Source organism: Falco punctatus (assembly GCF_963210335.1).
Source record: "Falco punctatus genome assembly, chromosome: 7".
Taxonomy (NCBI): Eukaryota; Metazoa; Chordata; class Aves; order Falconiformes; family Falconidae; genus Falco; species Falco punctatus.
This window is the reverse complement of record NC_137587.1, coordinates 24571833-24598708: the sequence shown is the minus strand read 5'-3', so window position 1 is coordinate 24598708 and position 26876 is coordinate 24571833. Positions and strand designations below refer to the sequence as shown.

At 47.4% G+C, this 26876-nt stretch overlaps 2 protein-coding genes across 2 annotated transcripts; one reads left to right on the top strand and one right to left on the bottom strand.

The window, feature by feature from the left end:
- Nucleotides 1–1046: 1046 nt before the first annotated feature.
- FJX1 (four-jointed box kinase 1) lies at nucleotides 1047–3536 on the bottom strand. The gene has a single exon (XM_080395489.1). It carries the CDS (start codon nucleotides 3357–3359, stop codon nucleotides 2067–2069), a length of 1293 nt encoding a protein of 430 aa, XP_080251615.1. The 5' UTR covers nucleotides 3360–3536; the 3' UTR covers nucleotides 1047–2066.
- Nucleotides 3442–17009, top strand: LOC308067153 (uncharacterized protein; the record flags this gene model as incomplete). Its single annotated transcript, XM_080395493.1, has 2 exons — nucleotides 3442–5946; nucleotides 6318–17009. The coding sequence occupies one exon, from the start codon at nucleotides 3442–3444 to the stop codon at nucleotides 4471–4473; it is 1032 nt and encodes a 343-aa protein (XP_080251619.1). The 3' UTR covers nucleotides 4474–5946; nucleotides 6318–17009.
- Nucleotides 17010–26876: the final 9867 nt, after the last annotated feature.

Below are 26876 nucleotides of genomic sequence, written 5' to 3'. Positions count from 1 at the left end.
GTTGTCTTGTCCTATAAAAGAGAAAAAAAAAAAAAGGAAAACACTGTAATGGCCAAAGAAAATTGTTAATATATGAAGTTTGATTTAAATAAATGATTATTAACAGAGACCTCCTGCAGGTATGAATACACATTGGAGTACAGGAGAAGGTTAGTGCTCGACATACTGAAGACAGCACCTACTTGCGAGCATGCTGTTGCTCTGCTGCCTTCATCGAGGTGCCTGTCCAGATGTAGAAGTGATTATGCTGCTGTTTGATTATAACAGGATATATACCAGTATGTGGGGTTTAAAGAGGATTAGTTTTTCCTTTGTCCTTATTCTGGCTGTATTTTGAGCCATACAATGGCCTCTTCTATGAATACTGGTACATGTAAAAAAGCAAATGAGATGCAGATATTTTATTTTGTACACCCACTGCTACTGCTTCACCCTACCTAGAACAAAACTTTTGTAGGAAAAAAACCCACCAACTATTTTAGCAAGATCAGAAAGCTTTCCCGTTCTTCAGTTCTGCCTCAACCCCCATTGCAAAGATAAACAAAATGAGAAGAGAGGACCCACTGGAAGAAAGAGCCACCTCCAAAGATGTTTCTGATACAGTAACACTTGACCTGTGTTAAGAGGCTGGTTCCCAGTCCCATTACCCGACGAGGCTAACGGCAGCTAGACGCACACCATCTATGCCAGTTTGCTCATACGAACTGCTTCGGTTATCTCAGTGCTAGCCAAGGCAGTTCATTTCAAGCTTTAAAAAAACAGATAAAAGTCTATTCAGCTGAAGTATGCAACAGTCACATTATTTTAGCTACTCAAAGACCTTTTGCCCTTTTGGTGACACAACAGCTAGGAAAGAGAGAGACTGAGAAGGGTAGCATTTGAAAGCTTAACCCTATCCCTCCTTGCCTCTGAAGGAACGAGTAAAATTTTGTTCAATTTGGTGGAGTGAGAAGCTGGGAAGCGCTGGCCTCCATCGCCCATCAGGGAAGATCGAGGGGGTGCATACCTCCCTGTCAAAGCTCAGACAAACATTCAGGACAAAGAAGGCAAAACATTAACACACTTTACTGAAGTATCAGTTTCTTTAGTATGTTACAGAAAAGCTTATGAACATATATAATGTACATAAAAGGCAGACTTTGTAAAATAAAAAGGTCTTCTTTATAAAAAATTAAAAAGTCAAAGTAAAGTGCATGAAACAGTTTTTCCTCCACTTTAACTATTGCGTCAGTCTTAGCACACGGCAATGTTTGTAAAACCTGGGGAGATCCTCTTGTGTCACCCATTAGTCAGTTACTTTACTGGTCAGACGAAACGATGACAGTGATGATGACAAACAAACGCTTAAGAATCAAAACTTTAACTCGATGCATCCGCAAAAAAGACTAAGATCTAATGCAATATGGGCTTCCTATACCCTTCTCATTGACAAGATTTAAGAAACAGCAGAAAGGTTCACTCTCGTTAGAGAAAATCGGTAACAAACCAGCTTCATAAATAGGGCAGTTTTGCTAGTTAGGGGCTCCCCTACGGTGCACTCAGTTCTCAGTCTGTGAATATCAATAGCCATATTTCAAGATGCCGTTGTAAAAGGAAGAATATGTAAAAAAATGTTTCCGCCTGCCTCCTTTGGAAGGAAAAGGTAGTCGGCCCCGATCCAGACAAAGACGACAGCTTTCCAAGGGTCCTCTTAGGAGGGCGACTGCACCAGGAGAGTTAAGGAAAGTGCTCGAGCAGCCGAATCCTGTCGGATTTGTAAGCCCTGGGAGCGGAGCCCCGAGCGGAGCCGGGCTGTCGTTGTACCGATCGCGCTCCGCATCCGCAGGGACGCTGACAGGCGCGCACTGACCGCCCCTCCGGGCAGCCCCAGCAGGCGGCCAGCGGCAGCACCCCGGCCTGAGCGGCGCCCCCGGCCGCGGCACCGAGCACCGGGGGGGCGGGCAGGGTCCGCCCCCGCCTCCGGCGGCCGCCGGGGCAGGTGAAGCCGCGCTGCCGCCGAGGGGAGAAAAAGCCGGGCGGTGAGGGCGGCCGGCCCTCGCCGCCAGCCTCCGCCCGCCCCGGGGCCGTCAGAGCACGGCGGCCTGTGCGCGGCAGTGGGCGATGTGGCGGTGCACAAAGTCGACGCGGGCCTGCAGCAGCTCGGCCTGCCGCTCCGAGAGGAAGCCGAGGCGCGCCCAGAGCGGCTCCCGCGCCCGGTAGCGGCGGCGCAGCTCGGCGGCAGCGCTGCGGCGGCGGTGCAGCTCGGCGACGCGCCGCGCCGTGCCCTCGCGGAAGACGCAGACCGAGCGGAGCAGCGGCTCATTGTAGGGGTCCCACATGGCGAGGAGGCGGTAGCCGTGCACCAGCCCCGCCTCGTTGTCCATGAAGACGAGCCCGCCGTCCGGGGCGCGGAGCAGGTTGCTGGTGGCGCGGCGCATCACCCGCGGGTCCCACTGCAGGCTGAAGAGGTTGCTGACCAGGCGGTCGAAGTTGGCCGTCAGGTAGTCGAAAAGGATCAGGTCGCTCCACTGCACCAGCTCCACCAGCTGTGACGGCGGCAGGCCGCCCAGCTCCCCCGCCGACAGCGGCTGCAGCCGCCGGCCAGCGCCCGCCTCGGCGCCCCAGGGCGCGGGGGCCACCACGGCCGTGAGGTTGTCCACCCAGCGGGTCAGGCTGACCACGGCGCCCTCGGCCCAGTGCGAGCCGCGCAGCTCCTCCCGCACCGGCTCCCACTGCCGCCCGCGGGCCTCCACCAGAGCGAGGGCCATGGGCGGCAGCCGCTCCTGCATGCCCAGCACCCCGGCCAGGTGGTAGGAGAGCGCCTCGCCCTGGATCTGCTCCGGGTTGATGCCGTAGCGGACGCAGGCGCGGCTCCCGTCCGACAGCCGCGCCAGCCGGTTGGAGCTGCGCCCGCAGCCGCCCCGCTCCAGCGAGGCCACGCGGGCGGCGCGGGCGGCCGACAGCCACGCCGCCGCCTCCTCCGCCGCGAAGCCCGGCGGCACCTGCTCCTCCAGCTCACGGCTCCAGAAGATGCCCCGCTCCACCGGGGACCCGGCGGCAGCCGGCGGCGGCGAGCCGGCGGCAGCGAACCGCCCTTCGCTGCCCCGCTCCGCCCGGCCCTTCGCCGCCGGCACCGCCAGCAGCGTCCGGAAAGTTTTCTGCCCGCCGCCGCCGGGCTCGCCCCGCGGCGCCGGGGAGCGCCCCCAGCCCCAGCGCCCCGGGGGGGGGCCCGCGGGCGCGCGCGGCTCCGGCTCCCGCTCCCGCTGCGCCTCCTCCTCCCGCCGCAGCAGCACCGTCCAGAGCCCCGGCAGGGCTCCCAGCAGCAGCAGCAGCCCCAGCACGGGCAGGGGGCCCGGCGCGGCCCGCCTCGCCCGCTTCATCCTCCCGCCGCTTCACGCCGCTGCCGCGGGACGCGGCGGCGGTGCAGCCCCGCCGCTCGGTCGCTCGGCGCGGCGCTGGCGCATGGCGCCGGGCCGGGCCGGACCGGACCAGCCTCCCGGGGAGCGGCAGCGGGCGAGCCCGGAGGCAGCCCCGCGCTGTGTGCGCCCCGCTCTGCCGGCGGCCGGCAGGCACGGGCACCCACACCACGTGGGGGAGCCAGGGGGGCGCGCCCAGCCCGCCCCGTCTCCCGGTGTGGCCCTCCGCTTAAAGCGGCGATGCCCCGCGCAGCGCCGGGCCCGCTGGCGGTGGGGCGCTCCGTCCGGCAGGCTGCGGGGGGCGGCGCGGGGGCCGCGCGGCCGCCCGCGGGAAGCGTGCGCGCTGCGGTGGGGCGCCGGGCTCCGGCGCTTCCCCCTGCCCGCTGCGGGCAGCACAAAGGGGCCCGCACACCGAGGGAGGGGGAGAGGGAGGGGGAGGCGGCGGCGGCGCCCACGCCGGTGGGGGCATCTCCTCTGCTCCCGCAGCCCGCCGGCGCCGGGGGCCGGGAGCCGGCAGGTGGCTGCGCGAAGGGACCGCCCGCGACGCGGACAGGCAGCGGGCGTGCGAGTGGGCGCACTGGCGGGGCCACGGAGCTCACCGCCCGGGGAGCGTAACGCCCGGGACCAAACCGGGACCCCGCGGCCCGGTGCCGAGGCTCCCTGCCGGGCGGGACCACCGCCGACTGTAGGCGCCGCTGCCGCCGCCTCCTACTCTGGCCGCGTCGGGCACAGCCGTGCGGAGCCCCGCCGCCTCCTCACACACCGGTGCGCGCGGTGCGGACCGGCTCTTCCCGGCATCGCAACCGCCGGGAGAGGAAGCGCCGAGGCGGTGGAGCTGGCGGCAGGGCACGGTCCCGCCCCGCGGGGTTCTCTGTCCGGGGACGACAACCAGCCCTTCGAGTCTTGCACTTCTGAAGGCGTTAGGGTGGACACTGGAAGACTGGAAGCGCAGCTGTTTCTCCGTGTCCCCCACTTCCAGTTTCCTGCCTTCCCCAGGCAAGGAAGCTCAGCTCTGCTCTTTCTGTTATTTCACTGGAGACCTCTCTTGGGAAGGATGTTTGTGACCGGGTCAGATTAAACACCTTTCCTTTCTTCCATCAGTGCCGTGGCTATCCTCCAAAACAGTTACTGGAGTTGGATCATCGAGGCAAAACCACCACAAACAGAATCTTAGAACACACACACACACACAAAATATATATCCTTTTCTCACCTCCTCAACTCTTTCTGCTCTCTTGAGATAACCACAACTCCTAGTTTTCCAACCACACTACAGTTTTCCAGGCTGGATGGAATGCAATTTATTTTCTTCTAATATAAGAAAAAAGGAAGTATCTTTTTTGCCCAGGATTTTGTTAAAAAACAGTCAAATTCTGCTAATCCACCTTAACTTCCAAAAAAACAATGAAACAAACAAAAAAGCAGAAGCTGAATTCCCTGCCTTTTGCCTCAAATTCCCTTCTAAGCCAGGAGTGCACAGCCTTCCTAGGCAGCACGGGCTGGAGGGCGGCAATGCCCCCGCCCCGCGGGCAGTGCGGGCAGCGCCCTTTCTCCTGCGGTCGCACGGCGGCGGGCGGCCCGGCTGCCCCCAGCCCAGGCGGGACCGAGCGGAGCGGCCGCTTCCCCCGTTCCAGCGGGGCGCCGAGCGGTCGTGTCGCACCAGCGCCTCCCGCTGGCCACGGCGCCACGCTGCAGCCACCGGCAGCGGCAGCGGCAGGACCGGGCGGGCAGCCTGGCCCCGCCACGCACTCCCCCACCCCAGCAGGGCCCAGGCGGAGGAGACCGGCTTGTAGGAAGCCCTTCGAAGATGAAGGCCTCACCCCTGGCTGGAGGGGGCTCTCGGCAAGACATGGGAGTGCCAGGCACAGAAGGGACAGCCAGCGCGTGTCAAAAACTGTGGCTGATGTCTTTTGCTGATGTTTTTTCTAACAATAAGACCTCCCATCTAAGTGCAGCTGTTGTAACTGGGAGCATTAGTGCTGTTGGGTCCCTCACGCACAGAGACTTGCTGAAATAATGAGAAATAGTCACCATCCTGGCTTCCCTCAAATGCAATAGAATCATTCCTCTCATTACCTGTTAATCCAGGTCTCATGCTATTCCGACCCTGAAGTGTTATTGCCAGATGATGCTTTACACTTTCACCCTCTGAAGCCACACGAGTTGCACGGTGAACAGCAGGTGTGTGATTTGGAGCTGGTGATTGCTGCAACTCACAGTTGCAGTCCATTACACTAAGCAGGAGGCTTTTATCCAAGGGTAGGCTGAATATTTTAACCAAAGAAACAGCACAGAATTGCCTCTGTTCTCTGCCACTTTCCAGCTTGAAATAGCTTCAAGAAAAACTCATGGCTTGTTGGAAAAGGACTGAAAGCAGACAATTTTATTCCACACATAGGTTGGACATGCATTTTGATTTAAGTGAATTATTTGCATTTCTTTCAGGATGAATTATGCTTATAGTGAGCATCCAGCTGCCAGTGCCTGCATGGGGCAATCCCCCTGGAGAAGTACCATTGCCACGGATAAGGACCCCACATTTCCTGTTAAGGTGAATATAAACTCCAAGATGCGCATGACATGTATTTCAATTACAGCTTGCCTCTTGTAAGTTAAACAGTTAACCAACAGGCTATACTGTAACTACACACAAATCAACAGCTGGGAAGACAGCATCTCTCCCAAATACTCAGCCTCCTAACTACACTGTTTGAAAGGAGAACTAGCCAGAGTTTTGCTGAGCTGTCCCACTGGCTAATAGTCCTGCTTACAAGCTGGGATATGTTTAAAACCAGACAATTGGCAGAGGGTTAACCATCAGCCAAATTGATGTACTGTTCAATTTACATCAAGTTAAGCATTCCTGAAACTGTGATCAGTGATAGATTTGAGTCAATCAGATGTCTTGTTAATTCTTTGCAGACATTGCAATGAGCAGCTTGGAGATAAAGGAGAACACTCTCCAGGCTTCTCAGCCCTACACCAGGAAAGAGAGAGCTGGCCCCTGTCCACACCCAGAACCCTAGCAAGTAAAAAAGGTAACAATACTGGATTCCCTACACTGCTTCGTGTATGAACTTGATTTTAGCTGCCTGGCAAAGATAGGCTCATAGAATACCTAGCTGCTAGTGTTTTGCATTGATTTTAGCCTAGTGAAGATTTTGTTCTCCTCATTCCCCTCCTGATCCTCCATACCTAGCTTCCTGGTGATGTGGGGTAGCTGTCATTGCAGGCAGCAGTTATTCCTCCCATCAAAAGCAGAAGGAAGGGGGACTGAACAGAGACTTCAAGATTTCTCCCCTGCAGTGAAGTTTTTTCATACTCAAGTCAAAGGCCAGACTCTAATGGGCTGTGGTAGGAATAGGATCACGGGGAAGCAGATGGGGGCTTTATTTTTCTGGACACAGCTTGCCTATGCTGGACTTGAGGGGCTCTGTCTCTGCTAACAATCCCTGCTGGGCAAGGAAGGCTGGCAGAGCAGTTGCAGAGTCTCCATCGCACCGGAGTCCCAAACTATCAACAGCTCCAACTCACCCAGCTATCCATCCGTACTCTCTGCAGCCAGAGGCAGCCTCCTGCCATTGCCTGGTGCTGCAGCTGGCAGAGGGGAAGCATCTGCAGCCCACTGCAGGGGGCACAGCTTGAGACTGCAGCCCCCATCATGCACAGGCACCCTCTGGCTCAGGCGCGTAGTACTGAGCTGGCTTGTAGTAGTATTGCGCACCTCCACCTGATACTCTCCCACAGCTCAAGGCTTCAGTACAGCCCCTCCATCCCTGCCTTTCAGAGGCATTGCCATGGAAGTTATTTCCCAGCACAGACTTTTTTAGACTACCAAGATTAGCCTGCCCAAATTCTTCCCAGGCTCATGGAAATGTCTCTCCCTTCACTGAGTACTGGCAGACACTTAATGACCGTCATCTGTTTTGGTGTATACCCAGTGCCGGATCTAACTCACCTCAGCGCTAAGTTACTGAGGCTGGTGGCTGTCACAGTAACCTCAGCAGGGCTGTGAGCGAGCTCCTTCCCTGGAGACTGCAGTGGGTGAGCCTGAGCTATTGATTCGTGGTGATCTCTCTCAGCAGCACAACACATGAAGTCCTGTATTTACTCTGATTCGTGGTTGAGGATTCTGTGTGGGGTGGGAATAGGGGCTTTTTACTGCAGTCCAGCATAATTTCTCTGGATTTCATCCTCCTAAGACTTTTTATACAGCTTGTTCCCACCTTGAGCACTCCTCCAGCTCTCTGCACTCTTTCTTCTTTATCCATCAGTTACCAAACACCCCTGTTTCTATCCAGCATTTCCTCAACTGTCCCTGAGCAGCTTGTTTGCACTGGTATTTAGTAGCTTTGGCTCCTGGCAGTGAGCTGCTGCCAATGAGTTCCCAAACTAGTGATGGCCATTTTTAAAGAGACCACTTGACACTGCTGTCAGGAATGCAGCACTGTGCATGGTGCAATGTGCCTGTACCTATGGAGTGGGTGTCTGCCCTGGGGATGTGAAAGCTGTTGCGAACAGGCTGTACCAAAATGATGCCCCTGCTTCCTCAGTGCTGCATGTTCCTGGCCCTCCACATTTCCTTTCTTTGTGTTTTGAGGCACTGGATCCGCGAAAATGTGGGTCTCAGGAGGGCAGTATCAGCTCTCCACATCACAGTAACCTATACTGGCTGATTTACAGTACTTCTTTTCTGCTGGTGACAGGTTCCTCCTGATGCAGTCTCCCCAGTGCTGGTTTATTTGGCAGCGAGAGCACCTTATGCTGCCCTTTTGCATTGCCTGAACCTGTGTCCTCCTGGGGAAAGGGTAGCTTCTGCACGGAGCCACTTGTCCATGTGGCCTGTGGGTTTCAATTCTTCCCTTTGCAAGAAAGTTAGACTAGCTGGCTAGGGGAGAAGAGTTGTGCCTGCAAAGCCATCTAGTACAGATGCAGGGTTACCATCAAAACAATGCTACTGCCAATACAGCTTGTTTCTCTTGGGGAAGGGTGGGAATTTTGGACTAAACTATACTGGCAAAAAATTAGTGTGCAAAAATATGTGCTTAGTGTCACTATAAGTTATTTCCACGCTAGCAGTGTTTTGCAAATATATCAGCAACGCAGCCCATGACTAGCAACACAGCCTGACTAGAGCTCTGTCAAAGTGGATTTGTATTTTTCAACCTAAAAAAATGCATCCCGCATGATGAGATATTCCACAACCGAAGGGCAGGATTTATAGCTGGTTGTGATGGGGGAAGGGCTGATGAAGTTAAGGTGCTCTGCATTTCATAGCAGGGAGGTGAACATTAGAGACCTTGCCCTGCAGGTGTGTTGGCAATTTCTAGAAGTTTTTACAAACTTGTCTCAGCCTGGAATAGAGAAATCTGGAAGATTTTCTGTTTCTTTGATTCCATAGTTGAATTTGCAGAAAAGCTCCCAGACAGATGGGACTCTACCAGGATTTTGTTTTGTAATCTGAAGCACCATGTAGAACAAGAAGCTAGGCAATTTCGGTACACAGAACATATCCTATCTTCCCTGCACTCTGGGACTCTGTTTTTAAGTATCGGTGACTGCCTGCTTTTAATATCAAAGCAATAAATGAGTAAGTGCTTGAGCTCTTGTGCCTGGCTCTTGAAAGTGTTCATAAGACTTGTCAGGTGCCTGATGATGCTCAGTCAGCCAGGGGATCGGTTCTCGTCACTATTAATGGTTAACTGCAAAGATGGAAAGAAAATTGTGTTATGCTCAGACTGGTTTTCTCAGGGTCTCCAACAAGCAGGCTCTGCAGAATGGTCATGGAATAAATATATTGAAATGATAGATCAGCAGCATCCGTTATACAAATACAACCCAGCCTCTCCAAACAGCTGATGATTCAGCTGGGAGGATTTTCTGTATAAGCAACATCAGGCATGCTGGCCTTGCTTTTCATGGCTTAGGGTGAGATCCTAGGCTGATTTGAACTGGCAAAGCTGCATGGTGGTGAGTGGCTCACTGAAACTTACAGCATCCACATTTGTAGAGTTCTGGCAGGCCAGTGCTCCCTGCTCACCCTGAAATACAGTCCATTCTGGAGGGAAGCACAGTAGCTATTTGTGTCCATTACAAAAAATGCATATTTTTTTTAGGTCAGGAAGTAAAGAAGTTCAAGAAACCTCTTCAAGTGAAACTGCTGAGGTGATTTAGGGAGACGAAAGGTAATCACCACATGAGAGGATAAATAATGCATTGGGTACTAGCCTTTGCTTTCAAGTAGGGTTTCCTGAAGGGTCAGCTCCCATGGCCTGCAATATTCATGTCATATATATTGATAACTTTCCTCCTGGCTGCCAAAACACTATCGGTGAGGAATATTGTTTAATACAGTTCAGAGTAACTCCAGGCACCTGCCCTGGTATAACATAACAGAAGGGAGAGGGGAAACGCAAACTCGGTGTCTTTCCAGAAAAGAGAACGTCAAATCACCTTTATAACAGCCCATAGACCTTCTTTCCTTCTGATCCATCCTGCAAACCTATTAAATTGTACTTGAAGTATGTATGATTTAGAAAGGTACTGCCTTTAGGTAGAGACTCTCCATCACCTTTTGGTAAGCTGGGCCAGGGGTTAAATACCCTTCACTATTAAAAATATCCTCACTTTAATGTGTTCTCCAGGCACTTAGAGAGCCCTGTGATGGGAGATGGACCAGACTTGACTAGAAAAATGAGGCCAGGCTAAAGGCAGAGTTACTATTGTTACAGGAAGGAAAAAAATGGTCATAAAATTTAGCTTCTATTGCAAAAATACACCCAGGACACATCTTAAACTTTTCAGCAAGTCCTAAAAAAGTGCAGCTCTTGCACTGCCAGTGAAACTGTTCTAATTAGTCTTAAGGTAAAAACCCCAGCTGCACCAGTGAAAAGCCAGCTGTTCAGTTCTTTCTAAGCAAAGCAGAGAAAAGGACCAGCTTAAATAGTAAACCCAGTTTCCAGGCCCCTAATACCTTCTCTGTCGTGTTGCCTGGAGAGGCAGCTGGATTCTTTCCAAGGACAGAGGAGCCCCTCTGGCTGCCAAGAGTGCTGGACGGGGAAGACACAGAAGAAGCAAACATATAAATTCCCTGGACCTTTGGTTTTCTTCCCCCAGCCTCTCCATTCCTTGAAGGTGTCCTCTGCTCCTGCATGAATCTGTGAGGTGAGGTGGTGAGAAATAGGGAGCAGTGCCCCAGTCCCTCTCCTTTGGCCCATGGGTCCTGCCAGAGGAGGTCCTCTCTGCACTGTGCCTGCACGGTCCAGGGTTTATCAGCTCTGCCCATCTCTTACCCACACCAGGCATTCCAGGGAGCCTGTAGCTTGCACATAGGGGCATCCCTGGCCCGACAGTCAGTCACTTAGGGCTGTACAATAGCATGCAATCCAGCAGTGCATATACATCAGCACCCCATGGGCTCCAGCCACATATGGGGAGCAAGTGTACTGCTGAGGACAGGTATGGTCTTACCTCAGGTGACGGTACTGTCTTTTGCATCAGGCCACAGTAAGGCTCTTGCCTTTCTTGTGGGGAGTCTTCCTTCTCCACATTCTCTAGGGATTGGTTTTGTCCAATTTTAAGTAACTCAAATGATGAGATTTGTGCCCCTTCCTAGTTCTATCCAGCTGGCATCTCTGCTGGGAGCACTGACTGTGGCTGCAATTCGCATTGTAACACTTTTTCTACACATTCCAGCTGTTGAGATCAAGTTATTGACTGACACTCTCACTCTTCACTGAAGAAAATAAATAGGGTCTACCTTGATGTATGTAAGGACAGCCAAAGTGTCTGAAGGTGAGCCAGCTGAGCCTGGATGTGATCTAGCTGCATTAGCTAGGCTCCCTGTCTGAGCTCAGAAGCCCGGGTTGAGGCTATTAGCACAGGAATACTGCCACACTTGCATGACTAGCCCAAATTAGGACTCAAGTGGACTTAGCAGTTCATGTCTCTGTAACTGCAGTGAACCCTACACCATGGTCTGTTCTGCAGTGGAGGTGTTCCCTGTCAGGAACTCTTTGCTGACAGGCTGAGAAGCAGGAAACAAAAGACACCCCCCCCAACACCTGAGTCATGAAAATGTCCCAGTTTTGAAGGTCCCTGCCCATGATTTTTTTGTGATTAGTGTTGGTGACATTGAGAAGTTTCCTTTCTGCACCCTCTACATCTTAATGTGACCCATTTAAGTTTCTAAGCCTTATTAAACACAGCATTAACATTCAATAAATGTCTCATTGATTACATATTTACTTATCTGGTATTTAACTAGCATTCTTTGAAGGAATGAATAAAGAGTCAGAAGCAGCCATAGTTACCGCATGTGATTTAAAAGGAACTGGGAAAGCACCCTTCAGAGGTTAAGGACTGCAGTCAGGAACTGAATCTGCCCAATAGCTAAGCACCATAAACATTTTTCTGTTCAATTGGTTTTATTAAAAATACCATAATGCTTTTGTTAAATCAAAATGTATTTTGACCCTAAATGAAATCCAAACACTTTATCTACAAACAGGAAATCATTTCAGTTACTGCATAGTTTAACTGGCCTCAAGCAATACTTGGTTCCTCAGCCTGCAAAGCCTGTGGCTGGCCACTGAACAGCGCAGCGGTGAGGAGCAACGCTGGTTGGTGGCTGGAACCTTAGGCTGTAAAACTACAAAACAAAGATATGATTTACAGTTCTACTGTAGTTGGGCTGTACATTCTAACATGTATTCTGGTAGAATACGCCTCCTCCACCTCACTGGGGAAAGAGGTGCTGCTCCTCTTCCTCCAAAAGCCTGAGACAGGTTTAGGGCTCCTGGCAGCCAATTTTAAGAGCAGTGTATGAGGTTCCATGTTGTGCGTTTACCATGTGCTGCACAAAGTGTGTCTTTTATCAGGAATGGTGAAATACAAAAGCATAAGAGTGAGTCTGTCCCTCAGTCTGTCTTGCATCCAATAGTTTGGCATGACAGGTAAAGTAGGTGCTAGTTTCTGCTGCTGCCTCTACTGCATTTCCACTGTGCAACATTGGGTGAGCCACTTAGCCTGCCTGTGCCTTAGTTTCTCCACTTGGAGAATGGGATGCTGTAAGCTATGTTATTTGAGGATGTCTAAAGAGGTCTTTGAGTCCTCCTTGAGAGCTGGGAAGAGCTGGTGGACACCCAAGAAAGTCAATGCATTAGAGGAATTATATTACTTTTGTTGTTGCTATATGCTGTCATTTCATGTAACTCCTGATTTGTGTAGGACTGTGCCCTTCTCATTGATCTCAAACTAATGATTGGAAAAAAGCAAAAAGTTTTGGTCAATAAATGAGCTTCCTCATTTTCCAGATCAGCTACAGTTCATGCAGTCTTCATCCCTGCTCAGCTCCCTGTTATCACATTTGTACTTCCCCAATATGTGGGTGGAAAGGAAGAACAGCACAGACATTAGAGAGAAGAGCTCTTTTTCCTCTGGGAAACCAACGAACATTTTTGCTTTAATTTAGCCCAGTTTCCTTGCAAATGACTTTCTGCCTAGCTGTCGAACTTTCTGTAAACAGTTTAGTGAGAGTCATAAACTAAATCCCCCAAAGAACAAAAAAATAATCATAGTCATGAGTTACTGAAGTGAGCTCTCCCTTCCTCCTGCTGTTTGTTAGCCATCACAGGAGATGATTTTCCACTGAGTCACAAAAAGCAGACAAGTGAGATAACAGGAGACAGCACAAACAAACAAAAGCATCATGAAGAAAATATACATTTATTTTTTTAAGCTTTGAGATGCATTTGAACAGACATCCACGCTTCCTCAGATACGGAATGGCACTAGAGATGCATCTTAATGTAATCTGCCCCACAAGAAATGGTAAGTAGTCGTGTGGAAGAGCTGAGCTGGTCCTGGGTATCTCCAGGCTGAAAAGCAGCTGCATGGGCATGTGGGCTGTGTCAACCCCCCCAGTTCAGATCACCAGGACCCACCTGCACCCCTCTCTGTCTCTGTGTCCTTACATTAAAGATTGTCTTTAGGGTCTGCATTAGGATTTTGGAATCACCAAGGCAGATACAGCCATTACAGGTCCCTTCACAAGCTCTATACCAAAAGCTTCTTATTCTTGGACAGAACGAAGTGTATGAAATACATCGCATTTCTCTAATCATCCTTTTACACGGTTCCTCAAATTCAGCATCAACATGGAGTGAATTCAGCTTAGTAAGACTTGCATCACCATGAACCCTCTCAGCATTCTGTACTGCAGTGCTATGCCACTGTACGGACCGGCAACCTAAAGCAATTACATAAAATGACTGTTGGTGCTCTCTCCTTTGCCTGCTAAGGCGAAGGACGACAAGGACAAAGCCTATGTGAAGACCTTGGACCTTCCTTCTGCATATCATCCCACCAGGAGTTGCAGTACTCAGGAGCCCACATGAAGACTTGGAGAACTTCCTGCCTCCTGCTGCCAAAGCCAAAGCAAACACAACATTCACTAGGTTACACATGCACCATGAGGATGATGCTAATGCTGTACTGAAGACTACAGCTGTGACATGCTCAGATAGGTTCATATTATGAATTCTTCTCAAGAAACAAAATAATATTTAATGTGCAACACCCATCATAACTGCTTTATTATCTTAAAATGTCAAGGTTGAATCTGCTTATGGTCAAATGCTCTGAAATGTCCAAAGTAATTAAAGTGCTGTCAATGTACCACTGGGAGTTTCGACTTAAATGTAAGTTATTCTGAGATTTATTGTTTTCAATAGGGCTTGGTGGTCAGAATACCAACATAGCAGTAAACAGCTCAGCTGTCCCAAAACTTGTCTATACAAGAATCCTTCCCCACCCTGGATGAAATGAAGTCAAGGATCCAAAAGGCACATGAAAACAGTGTTTAGTCACCAAGGTGTTGAGCTAAAAGGAGTCACAAAACCACGGGTGGTCAGGTTCTTTTATGAACAAACAGAACAGTAATTTGGATCGTGCCTCTGCCACATGCAGCTTGCACAGAATTTGAGTTTGCAGCACATGGGGCTATCAGTGTGTGTGGGAAAGTCAAAACCACACAATCAAAATCAATCCTCATGATGAGAGCTCTACAGATTGGGATGTCAGCTTTGACATGAGATAGTGACTGCCTTCTGTGCGCATATGCGCTGTGTCCAGAAGCCAAGGGGAGCCAAGAGCCTTCTGACACATTTCTTGGAGCTCAGAGCCTTTGACATTCTGTATTCTTGGATGCAGTTTACTGTGCTGACAGGAGTGTAACTGGCAAAAAGACGCCATCATCTGGGGTCTGGATCTTTAAAATAAAACAACAGAAGATGGAATCAATCTTTGCTCCAGGAAAGCTCGTTGCTGGTAGGATAATAGCTGTGCTATTAAATTTCCAAGATGTTTCTATTGGTGAAAATCCAAACACTGAATTTAGCTTGGGTAAAATTTCCCCCCTCACTTGGCTAGTGAGGGGGCAATTAGCTGGGCAATTAGGTTGGCTGGCAAGTAGGTAAGAACAGAAATAATCTTTAGCCTGACATGTACAGAAGGGAGCTCAGGGAAGAGAAGGTGTATCCAGGGCTGCAGTAAGTCAGGAACCTTACCCTAATAAGAAACTTGAGCTAAGGATTCCCTATGTGCCGTTTCAGTACATAGTTTTATGTCTCTAATCTTTGTGAAACTCCATCTGTCATGGATCTTTATTTAGGATCCTCTTTAGGATCCCCTATAGGATCCTTATAAATCATCTTTAGAATTTTAGATGCAACTTAAGTTTTTCCCCTCTCAAGTTGTGATTTGATTTTCACAATCACAGTTCTGCTGGGCAGTGTCACACAGCATTGCTTGAATGTGCATCTTGATTTTAGAAATATTTTATATTCCCCTTGGTATTTACTGCAAGCTTTAATCTGACTTGCCTGGAAATGGACAGGTTCACTAATAGCCAGGGAGCCTGGAACAGGAGGTCTAGATCGCCTTACTTACCCCTCAGTCTTTACTAGTTTACTTGTTGTGCTCGTTGTTGGCCCATTGAACAGACTTCTTTATGGATCTTGGTGAAGCTAGAGAGAGACAATGATTTCAGCTGTTCAGGTAACAGAAATGTTGGCTGGAGATCTGTTGGGAAGGTCAGGTGGTGTCCTCCAGTCATTTGTCTGAACTGCCCAACCTTGCTCTGCTGTACATCTGCTTTGTGCTATGCCAGAGCTTATCAGCCTCTACTGAAGAGTCTCCACAGGGAAGCCAGAACACTCACCTGTGCTTTTTTCAGAGCAGTGGCTCTTCACAACTGCTGCAGCAAGTTTCTGCATGGTTACACACTGCTCTGCTGGCGAGGCTTGGGGAGTCCCACTTGCTGAGGAATGGCATAGCTGATCAACATTTCCTACATCCCTAATCATTATTTATCCACCTCCCTCAGTCTTGCTGCTGTCATTAGCCTTCTTTTCTCCTGGGCTTTCAAGAAAGCCCAAATGAGAGACTTTCACCCAGAGGATTTAACTAGTTTCCACTTTACCAGAAACATTTTTTCCTTTCATGTGCAAAGTGGACAAAAAAGATACTACTTCTAATCCTAATAAAAATAAATAGTGGTAGTATGGCCAAAAAGCACTTTATTTAAATTACTTTCTTTTAGGGGTTTTCCCGGTGCAGCAACATAATCCTTGAGTATTACACAGGAAGTATTAATCCAAAACCACAAGAAAACAGAAGTGGGTAGAAACCAGGAAAATTGTTTGAATTTGGCATGACACTTCCCATTTTAGTCTCATGAAAAGTTCCAGGAATTATCTTGAATTTCCTTCTCCTCAAAATCCATGAGGCTCATGAACAGAATTTGAATGAAAAAAGTGTCCAAAATTAAAAAAAAAAAAATTCCACTGTCAAAAATGTTTGCGTTAGCATCACAATTTTACTTCAAATTTAATTTGTTTCCCCACTTTTCAAATTTTTTGAAATTTTAATGTAGTTTCCTGATACATTCTTACCATGCTTTGCTGCTTCTGATATATTACAATATGACTTAATAAGGTAGCTGAAATGCTTTATTATTTCAATGTAATTTAGTGAAATGTATAATGTTAATCATTAGCAGTAGTTGCTACTTAGAGCTACTTAAAACTTCATGCCGTATTCCCTAGCGTATTTTATCTTACTCTTTCAATCTGTGCTGCAATGTAACAGATTGGCACTTTGTGAAGCATAATTTGATTGCCAGTGTGAGCCAACAGCAATGATTTGCAGAAAGCAGTGTTAACAATGCTGTAAGAAATAGCTTAATGTTAGTGGTACTTTGTGCTTAGCTCATATTTTCCATCCCTGTAACAGCAGACACTGTACTAAGACGATTAAATATCCATTCATTACTTCTGTTTTTGAGCTAGACAACCAGAGGCTCAGACCAGTGCAGTGATTTCAGGGCAGTGTTAATATCTGGGATCTGTGTTTTGCAGGTACTGCCGTATCTTTTCCACACCATTGTTTTCTTGGGGTTTGCAGATGCTGCAGGAGTCCAGCACAAGGAGCAACACAGCACTTACATTCTACCCAGCCAAAATTTCCCTCTGAACCCTCTGGTATTCAGGAGAAGATAGTTCACTTCAGAAGATTCATCTTAGGTCTCCTCTTACACTGGTCACTCCTGGACTCTTGAGGACAGAGAGCAGACTTGACTCCAGTTTTATTCAGGCTGCAAAGGTGGGATGTACCAAAGGAAGGGTCTCTGGTGTCACACTTCCTCCTAACATCCACTGCATGCCAGCAAAGACCTTAGTGACAAGCTGGGGCTAACGGTGGACCAGCACCTCTTAAAGGGCTGGCTGAGTTTCTAACATCTTGGACTTGGGATCAAGCCCAAACTGAGCAATTTATTTTGTCTTTGAGTCACTGTATTCTTGAGTGGGTGACATGTTCTCTCAGCTCTGGCTCAGACCAGCCCCCTTTATATGGGTCAGTGCTTCAGGTGGGGCACACTGGCCTTGGCCACCTCTCTTGCAGGGGCAAACCTGGAGGCAAGCATCCTTAACACCAAAAAAAAAAAAAAAAAAAAGCCATAGGGATTGCTAATGTACCAGAGAATGGCAAAGGCCCGTTCCTCTCCCTGTCCTTGAGAGGACAGGTTGACTCAGAGGAATGAGATAAGATGCACAGGGGTCTGTGTGCTTCTTCCTCTCCTCTCTCATTCACTCTCAGTTGTGCTGCTATTCCTAGACACAGGCATTTACATGGCTTGATATTTTTATAGCAACAAAAATGAGTTTCCCTTTAGCCAAAAGTGGCTGGAATCCCAGGTCTGGAATTGTGCTGATGGGGTAATGTCTGGAAAAAAAAAAAAAGGAAATCTCCAACATGGAAACACTAAATGCTATGGCAACAAGAGGAACAACAAACAGGGCTTAAAGATACAGGCTCAGCATTAATTTAAGCACTGGGAATTAGAGTGAGGGAAATATCAGTAGTTTCTAATGCTGTGTTTTATCTGGGATGAGGAAATGGGATCCTATGCCCTTGCACAGCAAGGTATATGCACCAGTAGAGGTAGATAGGCAGTGTTCTGCTGCAGGCTGCTGGCTTTCATCAGAATCCCTTCTGGCCACTCAGCTGACAAGCTGAGCTCTTCTTACATTATCCCTTTTTTCCCTGAGCCTTCTTTCCAGTCATGTGCTGTAAATACAAAGGAGGGAGCATATCTGTGTAATTTGTTAATGCAGTGATAGGAGTTGGCTGAGCTGCTGCTGCCAAACCATCCGCTCTTGAGTCACGGAGAGATTCCTCTCTTCCCTGAAGAGCAGAAATTTTTCTCCAGTGACATTTTTCTCCTCTCTCTGCGCTAACTGACAGCTCCCTGTTGAAAATGATGTATGAGTTCAGGATATGCTGGGTTTTGTCCCAGTTTATCCTGGCCCTAGAGATGACACTTCACGGGTCTCCCTTCAACCCCTAAATCCCTGGCAAACAGATAATTTCCATATGTAAACTTTCTGACTTCTATCCAGAGTAGCCGAAAAGAGGTTCTTCTTGTTTCTTTTATTTCCTTTGTGGATCTGAATCTCTAACCATCATAGCACAGAAGTTTCCAGTAAACAGCTGGAGAGGAAAAGACAGGTAAGTAGTCTGAAAGTGCTCAGTAGAAGGCAGGGGCTTTTGAAATCAGGACAGAGGCTTCAGCTCAGCAGATCTGAATTTAATGTGTTTGCACTTCTGCCACGAAGTTCCTTTAAGATTCTTGACAAGGCATCCCTTTTCACTATGCCTTCAAGCTCTAAAGTGTCTATGCCAGAGAGACCATGACCCATCTGGGCAAGGAATCTGTCCTGTGTGCATGTACAGCATCTGCTATAATGAGTCTTCAACCTGAACTGAGACCTGGTGAAGCTACTTCCATGTATTCACTGTATTCATGTATTCCATGTATTCACTGGGTGAACTTGCAGTGTAAGGTATTGACAGGCGGCTCCCTTGCAGCACAACCCCTTGCAAGGCTCAGCGCCTGGATTTCTGAGCTCCAGGAGCTGCTGCCTTCTAATGATGTATGTATAATAATTTGGAAGTCATCTTTGTGAGACAGGCATTATTTCCTTGTAAAATATGGAGCAATTCTCCATTGTGTGTTTAACTGTTTTTTTAATTTTAAAATGAAATTTCTCAGCAGCCAATGGCAGTGACACCCGAGTCTTGGGCAAGTGACTGTACCTTTTTTTTATTCAGCTGCTCTGAGCAACTCTTCCCTGGACTGGCTGGTTTTCTCCTCCTGTAAGGCAGTATCACATTTCCCCACTGTCCTTGTCCTTACCCCAATGCCCTTGCTGTGAGCCTGTCCCAGGCTGTGAAGCATCATAAGGAGGAGACATATGGCTTGAACATCTGCTGCTCTGGAGACAGGACAGTCAACTGCAACACACCAAGACTACTGTGGCTATACAGCATCCGTGATGTGAACTGCCCCTGCATATGTGTAATACATGACGTTTGTGTAGCACACTACTCGGAGCACTGACTGCAGAGCAGCCAAGCAAGGAAATTCACAGCAAACCTGCCCTCTCTTAGTGATGTTGTTTCTGTGTCCAGGCTGCTCAGGGTTTGGAGAAAACATGTGCCAGGGTGGCAAGAGGAGATAAAGAGTAGCAGCAGCAGTGAGAGGGAGAAGATGAAATTTCATCTGTGTGGATTCCTCCCTCTGAAGAGCAGGCTGAGGAAGTAACTCCTGGCTTCAGTGTGTTTCACAGGGCAGGCTAATCATGGGGGACAGGAACAGGACAGTGGTTATTTATTTCCCCCTGATCTACCATTTGATCTTGGACTAGTTCCTTCATTTCTTGTTGTATAAGTTCCCCTTTTCTATAATGACAGGATAAGAATACCCTTCTTTGTGAAGTCCTTAGATGTCTGAGGAGGAAAAAATCATATAGAAGTTACAGATTATTAGCTTTATCAGCATCACAGCCATCTTCCTCTTGGACAAAGTCTCTCATTTGTACAAAGAACATCATTGTTGAATAACTCTCTCTGGTGTCACATCAAAATATATCTGCTTTCATAGTACAGAAAGAAAGAGAGTTGTGTTCCTTCATTCAAGGACTTGTTAAACTTCTCAGTGTGTGTCCTGGCAAAGCATCATGAAGAAGTGGGTACAAGGGTAAATGAGAATAATGACAATCTTTTTCTTTGGATTCTGTCTCAGTGGAGTCGTGTTCCCCAAGTTTCAGCAATTTCCAAGTTAAAAAACAACAACAACAAAATGAGTTTATGGTTTTCATTATTTCATCCAAGTTTCCTCAGAACTGGGGCCAGGTACATCCCAGACGAAGGGATCCTTTTGACCAGACTGCTCAGTTTCAAGTGTGTAACATTAATTCCATGCAATTCTGCATTTCAGCTGAGCGCATTTCACACAGCTCTGTTCAGGACTAGGGCTCTCATCATATGGCAGCTCCTAGAGGACAACATAGTGCCAGTGCTTTCAGCCTCACTCGCCTGCCTATTTCATATACATGTGAACAGCTTCTGTCTGTATTAAGCATTGATAGAGTACTTCTCCAGATGCAATGGAAATCTGTGACACTATTTCCTGATGCAACCCTGACACATTTTGCATGGAGTAGAACCCAGCATTTTTGAAATAATAGTCAGTGGGATAAAGGTTTTATTATTCAGATGAACATCTTTGGAAGACTGAAAGGCTTTTGTTTTTCACTATGTGAGCTGTGTGCCTCTTGTATCTGGAAAGCAGCCTAGTAACCCAAAGCAGGAGAAATCGGTATACTCTGAGCATCAAGGAATCGTAGGATCATTTAGGTTGGAAAAGACCCTTAATATCATTGAGTCTAACCATAAATCTAACGCTTCCAAGTCCACCACTAAACCATGTCACCAAGCACCACATCTACATGTCTATTAAATACATCCAGGAATAGTGACTTAAACACGTCCCAGAGCAGCCTGTTGCAATGCTTGACAACCCTTTCTGTGAATTTTTTTCCCCCAATATCTGATCTAAACCTCCCCTGCTGTAATTTGAGGGCATTTCCTCTCATCCTGTCTCTTGTTACCTGGGAAAAGAGACTGACACCTACCTTGCTACAACCTCCTTTCAGGTAGTTGTAGAGAGCAATAAGGTCTCCCCTGAGTCTCCTTTTCTCGACACTAAACAACCCCAGTTCCCTCAGCTGCTCCTCATAGGTCCTGTTCTCTAGACCCTTCACCAGCTTCGTTGCCCTTCTCTGAACACGCTCCAGCACCTCAATGTCCCTCTTGCCGTGAGGGGCCCAAACCCGAACACGGTATTTGAGGTGCAGCCCCACCAGTGCTGAGTGCAGAGGGACAATCACTCCCTAGTCCTGCTGGCCACGCTGTTTCAGACACAAGCCAGGATGCTGTTGGCCTTCTTGGCCACCTGGGTACACTGCTGGCCCATGTTCAGCTCATCATCAAAGAGCACCCCCAGGTCCTTTTCCTCCAGGCAGCTTTCCAGCTGCTCTTCCCCCAGCCTGTAGCGCTGTGTGGGGCTGTTATGACCCAAGTGCAGGATCTGGCACTTAGCTTTGCTGGCTCTTGCACTGCAGTGACTGGGCTGTCATCAGTGTCAAAGTTCAAAATGGGTGGCCATGACTGTGAGGCCAGCCTCGGCCATGGCATCCTAGTAAGAGTTGTCAAGCTTATTTGAATTAAATTCTGTTCTTTTCCCAGCTTTTTGAGATGATCTCAAGGGAGGAAAAAAATGGGTCCATGTCTTTTCTTTCCTTTTCTAGCTCTAAAGAAAGCCTGAAAGTGTTTTATTTTACAGATGTTTTGGGAGAACTTATCAGCAGGTACTTTGTACGGGAAAATTTCAGATCTTGCCTCTACTGTTTTTCCTGATAGAGTCTCTGGACAGCTTGAGAACTAATAGGATTATGATAACTGTGATAAATGTACAGCATGAATAGCTGAGAGAGAAAGTTTATTTTATCTAGGCTGCTTAAAATGCTGGTTTTGTTAGTACTTTGTTAATGCAACCGCCCTATAGACAGCTGGAGAAAAAAATACCAATTTGCTAAAGATTCAGCTCAGTCTGCCCTATAAAGCAAATATCACAGATATCCATGCATTTTCACAAGAAAAAGCAGTGAGGATGAGCCCTGACCTTTCCAATGCTTCAAAGGTTAAAAACAAGAAGAGAACAGAGACTTTTTGAGAGGGAGAAAAAGTCCCACTTTTCAGGACTTTTTTTATCTGTCTTGAAAAGGAACAAGAAGAGCACAGACTCATCTTGCACTTCCTTTTGCCATTTCACCTTTCTGCTTCTCCGTATAGCTCAGGAAATATCAGAAAAGAGCTGCAGTCAAGGCAGGAGTTTCCAGCTGAAGAGTCACCAAGTGGCAAGCAGCCGAGCTGTGTGTCTCCTCCTCAGCCTTGAGAAGCTGACCTTGCAACTGATTCAGGGCTTTAAACATCCCAGAATGTTTAAAGTAATGAAATAAACCCCAAACATTGATTGTTCAGACAGCAGGATTTTCTGGGAGCACTGAAAGTCCTGAACAAAGGTGATCATCCAAACACCCATTTCTACCTATTGCTTTGCATATCTTGTACAAAACGACACACAGGGAAAGCTTTGCCAGATGTTGCCTTATGGTGTTTTACCAAGGGAGTGAAGTAGTCAGACCTCTGCCTTACATCCTGCAGAAATTAGCAGTGTTGCAGAGAACTAAATCAGGGAATACAAGAGAAGGAGGGTTCCTTCTGCTCAAAGAAGCAGAATCCTGCAGATTTTGTCCACAGTTCTGTTACAGAGTGGCACGGAGGACCCAAACACTTCATCTGAGTTCCTTACCCAAGCTTTTCAGCTATTTGCATTTGATTTTTCCATGTTCTTCACTCGCCATCCCAAGCTTTGACCAGCTGGGCAATGGCAGCAGTAGCAGAAGCCAATGTGAGTCTGCTCTGGTACTGTTAGAAGAAACAACAGAATTTAAAAGCAAAGAAACAAAGAAACAAAAAACCTAAGCATCTCATTTTGGACCATGGAAACAAATACACTCCTGAGCTGAATCTCTCAGCTCACCTGTCTCAGCCCCTCAGGTAAAAAAATGAGACACAGTCATCACCTCCTTGTTCAGAGCTGTGAGAAAGCATTTATTAATCGATATGAGGCATGAGGGAAAGACACTTATTTGAGTATGTTTAGAAGAAAGATACTCACAGTCAATAACCCTAAATCCAACATTGCCATAAAAAGCTTAATTACCTTTATGCCTGCTTTAGTTAAAATCCAGTCAGGAGATGTATACGGTTAACCCACATTGATGCTGATATCAAGCACACTTGTTAAGGTACAGATCACTATGAAATACGGAGTTCAGTGTAAGGTCATGAATGCAGAGTCATGTGTATGGCAGTGGGAGGATGTGGAAGGAAGCAAAATGCATGGCCAAGTGGTCAGAAAAGAATGGAAAATAACACCTGGTCCATTGCAGAGATGTTTAAGTCCCCAAGAAAGTCAAGCAACCCATATTTTAATGAAGAATGATCAGGTTCCTGCCTGGATAGAAAAGCAATAAACTAGTTTCAGAAAGAGGGATCACATGTGCCTGCACTCCGTGGAAGGTTTTGAGGGGAGACAAGGCTTGAGAGCTGTCATGATCTGTCCAGCTGGGTCCTCCTGTGGGTTAGTGCTGAGGTGAAAAGCATACAGACAGAGACCACCCCTGCCAACTGAGCATGGGAAAAAGCTGAATTGAACTACTGGGAGAAAGGCAGAGAAAAAGGGAGAGAGGGAGCGCATAAGGAGTCCCTTCCCTATTGAATCTCAGATGGTTTTTTTTCCTTCCATTGCTTCACCTTTACATCTTACAAATTTTGTGACAACATTATCTATTTTGGATCTCATGAATAAATACTTTTATTTGTAACTGATCTTATTCTAGCTTGAATTAAGAGTGATTTCAAGGCAACCAGATAACAACATGGCACTTTTCAGCCAAGGCTATGACAGTTTATGAAGTGGGAGGCTACGGACACTTCAATGGGCTTCCTTGGTCCCAGTGCATTCTCCACGTTGTGCCCCCAGAGGATTCATACAAGTCAGTTCACAGAGAGGAAATAGCTCTCGTTATACCAAATAATGTAGCTGGGAAAAACTGACAAGCTTCTGGGATCACTCATGCTTGTGCTTGAAAGCTTGTCTGTTTTTTCCAGCTATATCACTTGGCCTAATCAGTAATTTTCCTCCTACTGAAAACTGTGCCATATTATTAGCCATGTGATTTTAATCATGTCTTTTCCCTCTGTTACACAAGGATAATACGTTTAAAGAGGCTGAGTTAGGACAGAAATAGCAAAGGATAAGAAAAAAACAGCAGCTAATCCCTTACGCCAGGAATATAAGGTAATTACACTTCTGGAGACATCTGAAAACTTAGCAAGCCTCACGTTTGATAGTTCATTTAAACCTGATTATGAACTTGATAAGACATTTTTTCCATTCAGGACAGTGCAACAGCTGTGGCTTGTGAACACGTTTCGGTTCACCCACATTCAAGAAAGCATTTAAGGACCCATTCAATTGTAAACATTATCTTTATGAAGATAAGCATCTGTTTGAGAGCTTTTTTGACTGTTTATGTTCCACTGTAGGATGGAGTTGCTTGTGTCTGGTGCAGTTCCTCATACCAGCCAGTCACCAGGTCATGACTGAGCAATCCCATAAGAGGCCCTAGGTTGTCTGAGGGCACTGCCTGTAGAGATGCTGTGTTACCCTCTTCAGCAGACTGCCGCTGTGCCCCAAGTGCCCTTATGGAAGTGCATCTTTAGCATCTTTGCTGCTGCCATCCTGTGGGGTACAGGAATAGGAGCATCTCTTCCCAGTATTTCTGTTTGGAGGGTTTGGGATAATAGTGTAACTCTCATGACAGGGAAAGTAAACACTCTGGATGTAAAAACTTGCAGAATACAATGATTTACTTAAATAAAAGCAAAAGAACAAAAAAGTAGTGGACAAAGTAGTGAAAAATGCCTGTGTCTTAGCTTTCTCTGACAGGCATTTCACTTGAACAATGAATGAAAATTAATTTGTTCTTCAGTCATGGTGTTTCTCTCTCTCTCACTCTTCTCTTCATTGCTACAGAACAGCTTGCTTTGATTGTCTATTCCCACATATTAGGAGAAGACCTCCTGCTGTGAAAACATTTCATTGATCCTCTCACTGGCTACGATTTCCTGTCCTTTGTGAATTGCTCGGTTTGATACAGCATATCACCAACATCTTGCCCTTTTGCTTTGATATTAGGCACCTCACTTCCCACTTCCTCTTTCTCTCTTGCAGAGAAGCTGGAGGAGCTAATGAACACTTGTAGCCAGCCCATTCTCCCAGTTTCCCTTAGGCAGGCTATCAGTAAGGTTTAATGGCTGATACCTTCACTTCAGGCAGGCACTTGTTGAGAGGCTGACTAGGTCCACTTTCCATAGCAGAGCAGTTTTGGAAACAGGGTTCATGCTTGGGACTGAAGCACCTGCTCCAAAGCAGGGTTTCTGCCTTAGGTACCCACAGAATGCTGTCATGCTGGCCCAGCACCTATTTAGTTCTGTATTCCATAAATTAAAAGCTATTTTACACAACAGGTGAGATGGGTAAATCAAAGGCAATTTGCAATGCTAAAAGAATCTCTCCAATAGTGTGTGGCCAAGGCTGTATCCCAGACCAAATAACTCTCTGGCAGTTAATACTCAGAACACCCATGTGCTAGTTTCTGAAGAGAGTACAGAAAAGGTAAATGCCTTTCATGGGAAACCCACTATCTAGAGATTAATCTTCCATAAATACATTCCTTATTCTGGGGAGCTCCAAAGAATAAAAGAAACAATGATGTATTTCTGTGGAGGCTGAAATTAGATGTTCATTGCCTGTGATCTCCAGGGAGTTCATATTTATTTTGTTGAACATTTTACTAACACTGGGAAAATGTTCTCTTTTCCTGAACATTTGCCCTTTGTCACATTGCCAAAGCTTTACAGAATGACGAATCATTCTTTGGTGACAGCAGTGCTATTATTTCTTGTTGTAATATAAGCAGTATTTTTGGTGCAAAAATTTCAGACACCTCATAGTGATGTTGCTATGGGACCTAATGCCTGCATATTTGATCATATGGGGGGAAAGGGCATGAAGCAATATAAAGAAAATAATGATTCCTGTGATCAAAATTAGGCAATACTCACATCAATCACTCATACCAACAGGGCTGCATGCATATTTGACAGTAAATAATGGGGAATTGCACAGGTGAAGGCAGAAGTTCAGCAGGAACCATCTGAGGCTGCAACAGATGATACTGGTAGCTGTGCTGATGCTGTGAGGAGCTGTGAACTTAGAATAGCAAAGGGCATTGCAAAGCAGAAATCCAGTAAATTTACATGACAGTAAAGCAGTAGGTGAAGGGTAGCTGGTTGCCATAGCTCAGACTTCCCTGGAGCCCCTTCTGAGGTGCCTTATAGAAGAACAGGAATAAAATTTAAACTCTCATGGCTGAGAAACAAAGTATATGGGTCAAAGCTGCCTGACAGATAGGAAGAAAGAGTAGGAATGAACTTTTTTTTCTTGTACCTGACAACATAGGTGTAGTGAGGTGTCTGACATGGATCTATTCTAACATGGATGTGAAGCCATATGTAGTTTAATACACATATTAAAGAGATGTGAGCTGAGACCTAGCAACTGTGGCAGATAGCATAAGGTTAAGCTGATCAGTCCAGCCCAAGGATGTCTATGAGGAACCTGCAAAGGGCCCAAGCATAGTCTAAGTAAGGGTCTAGGGAAGCAGACAATACAACAAGCATAGTTCAATACAAGCATCAGAAGAGTAAATTACCCCTGCACTTCTCAGGGTTGTAGGTTAGCTATGTCAGCTCAAGCAACTGAGCTGGATCCTGCTCTGCACGGGCCTAAGAGGTGGTAGCTGCAGTGGCAGCTGCATCTAAGAAAACCAGTAACTATGGATGGAGGAGAGCATGGTCAAGAGAACAATGTGATGGTTTGATCTA

Excerpts from the sequence above, each read along its gene's own strand:
- FJX1 (XM_080395489.1), bottom strand. The coding sequence starts at position 3,359 with ATGAAGCGGGCGAGGCGGGCCGCGCCGGGCCCCCTGCCCGTGCTGGGG.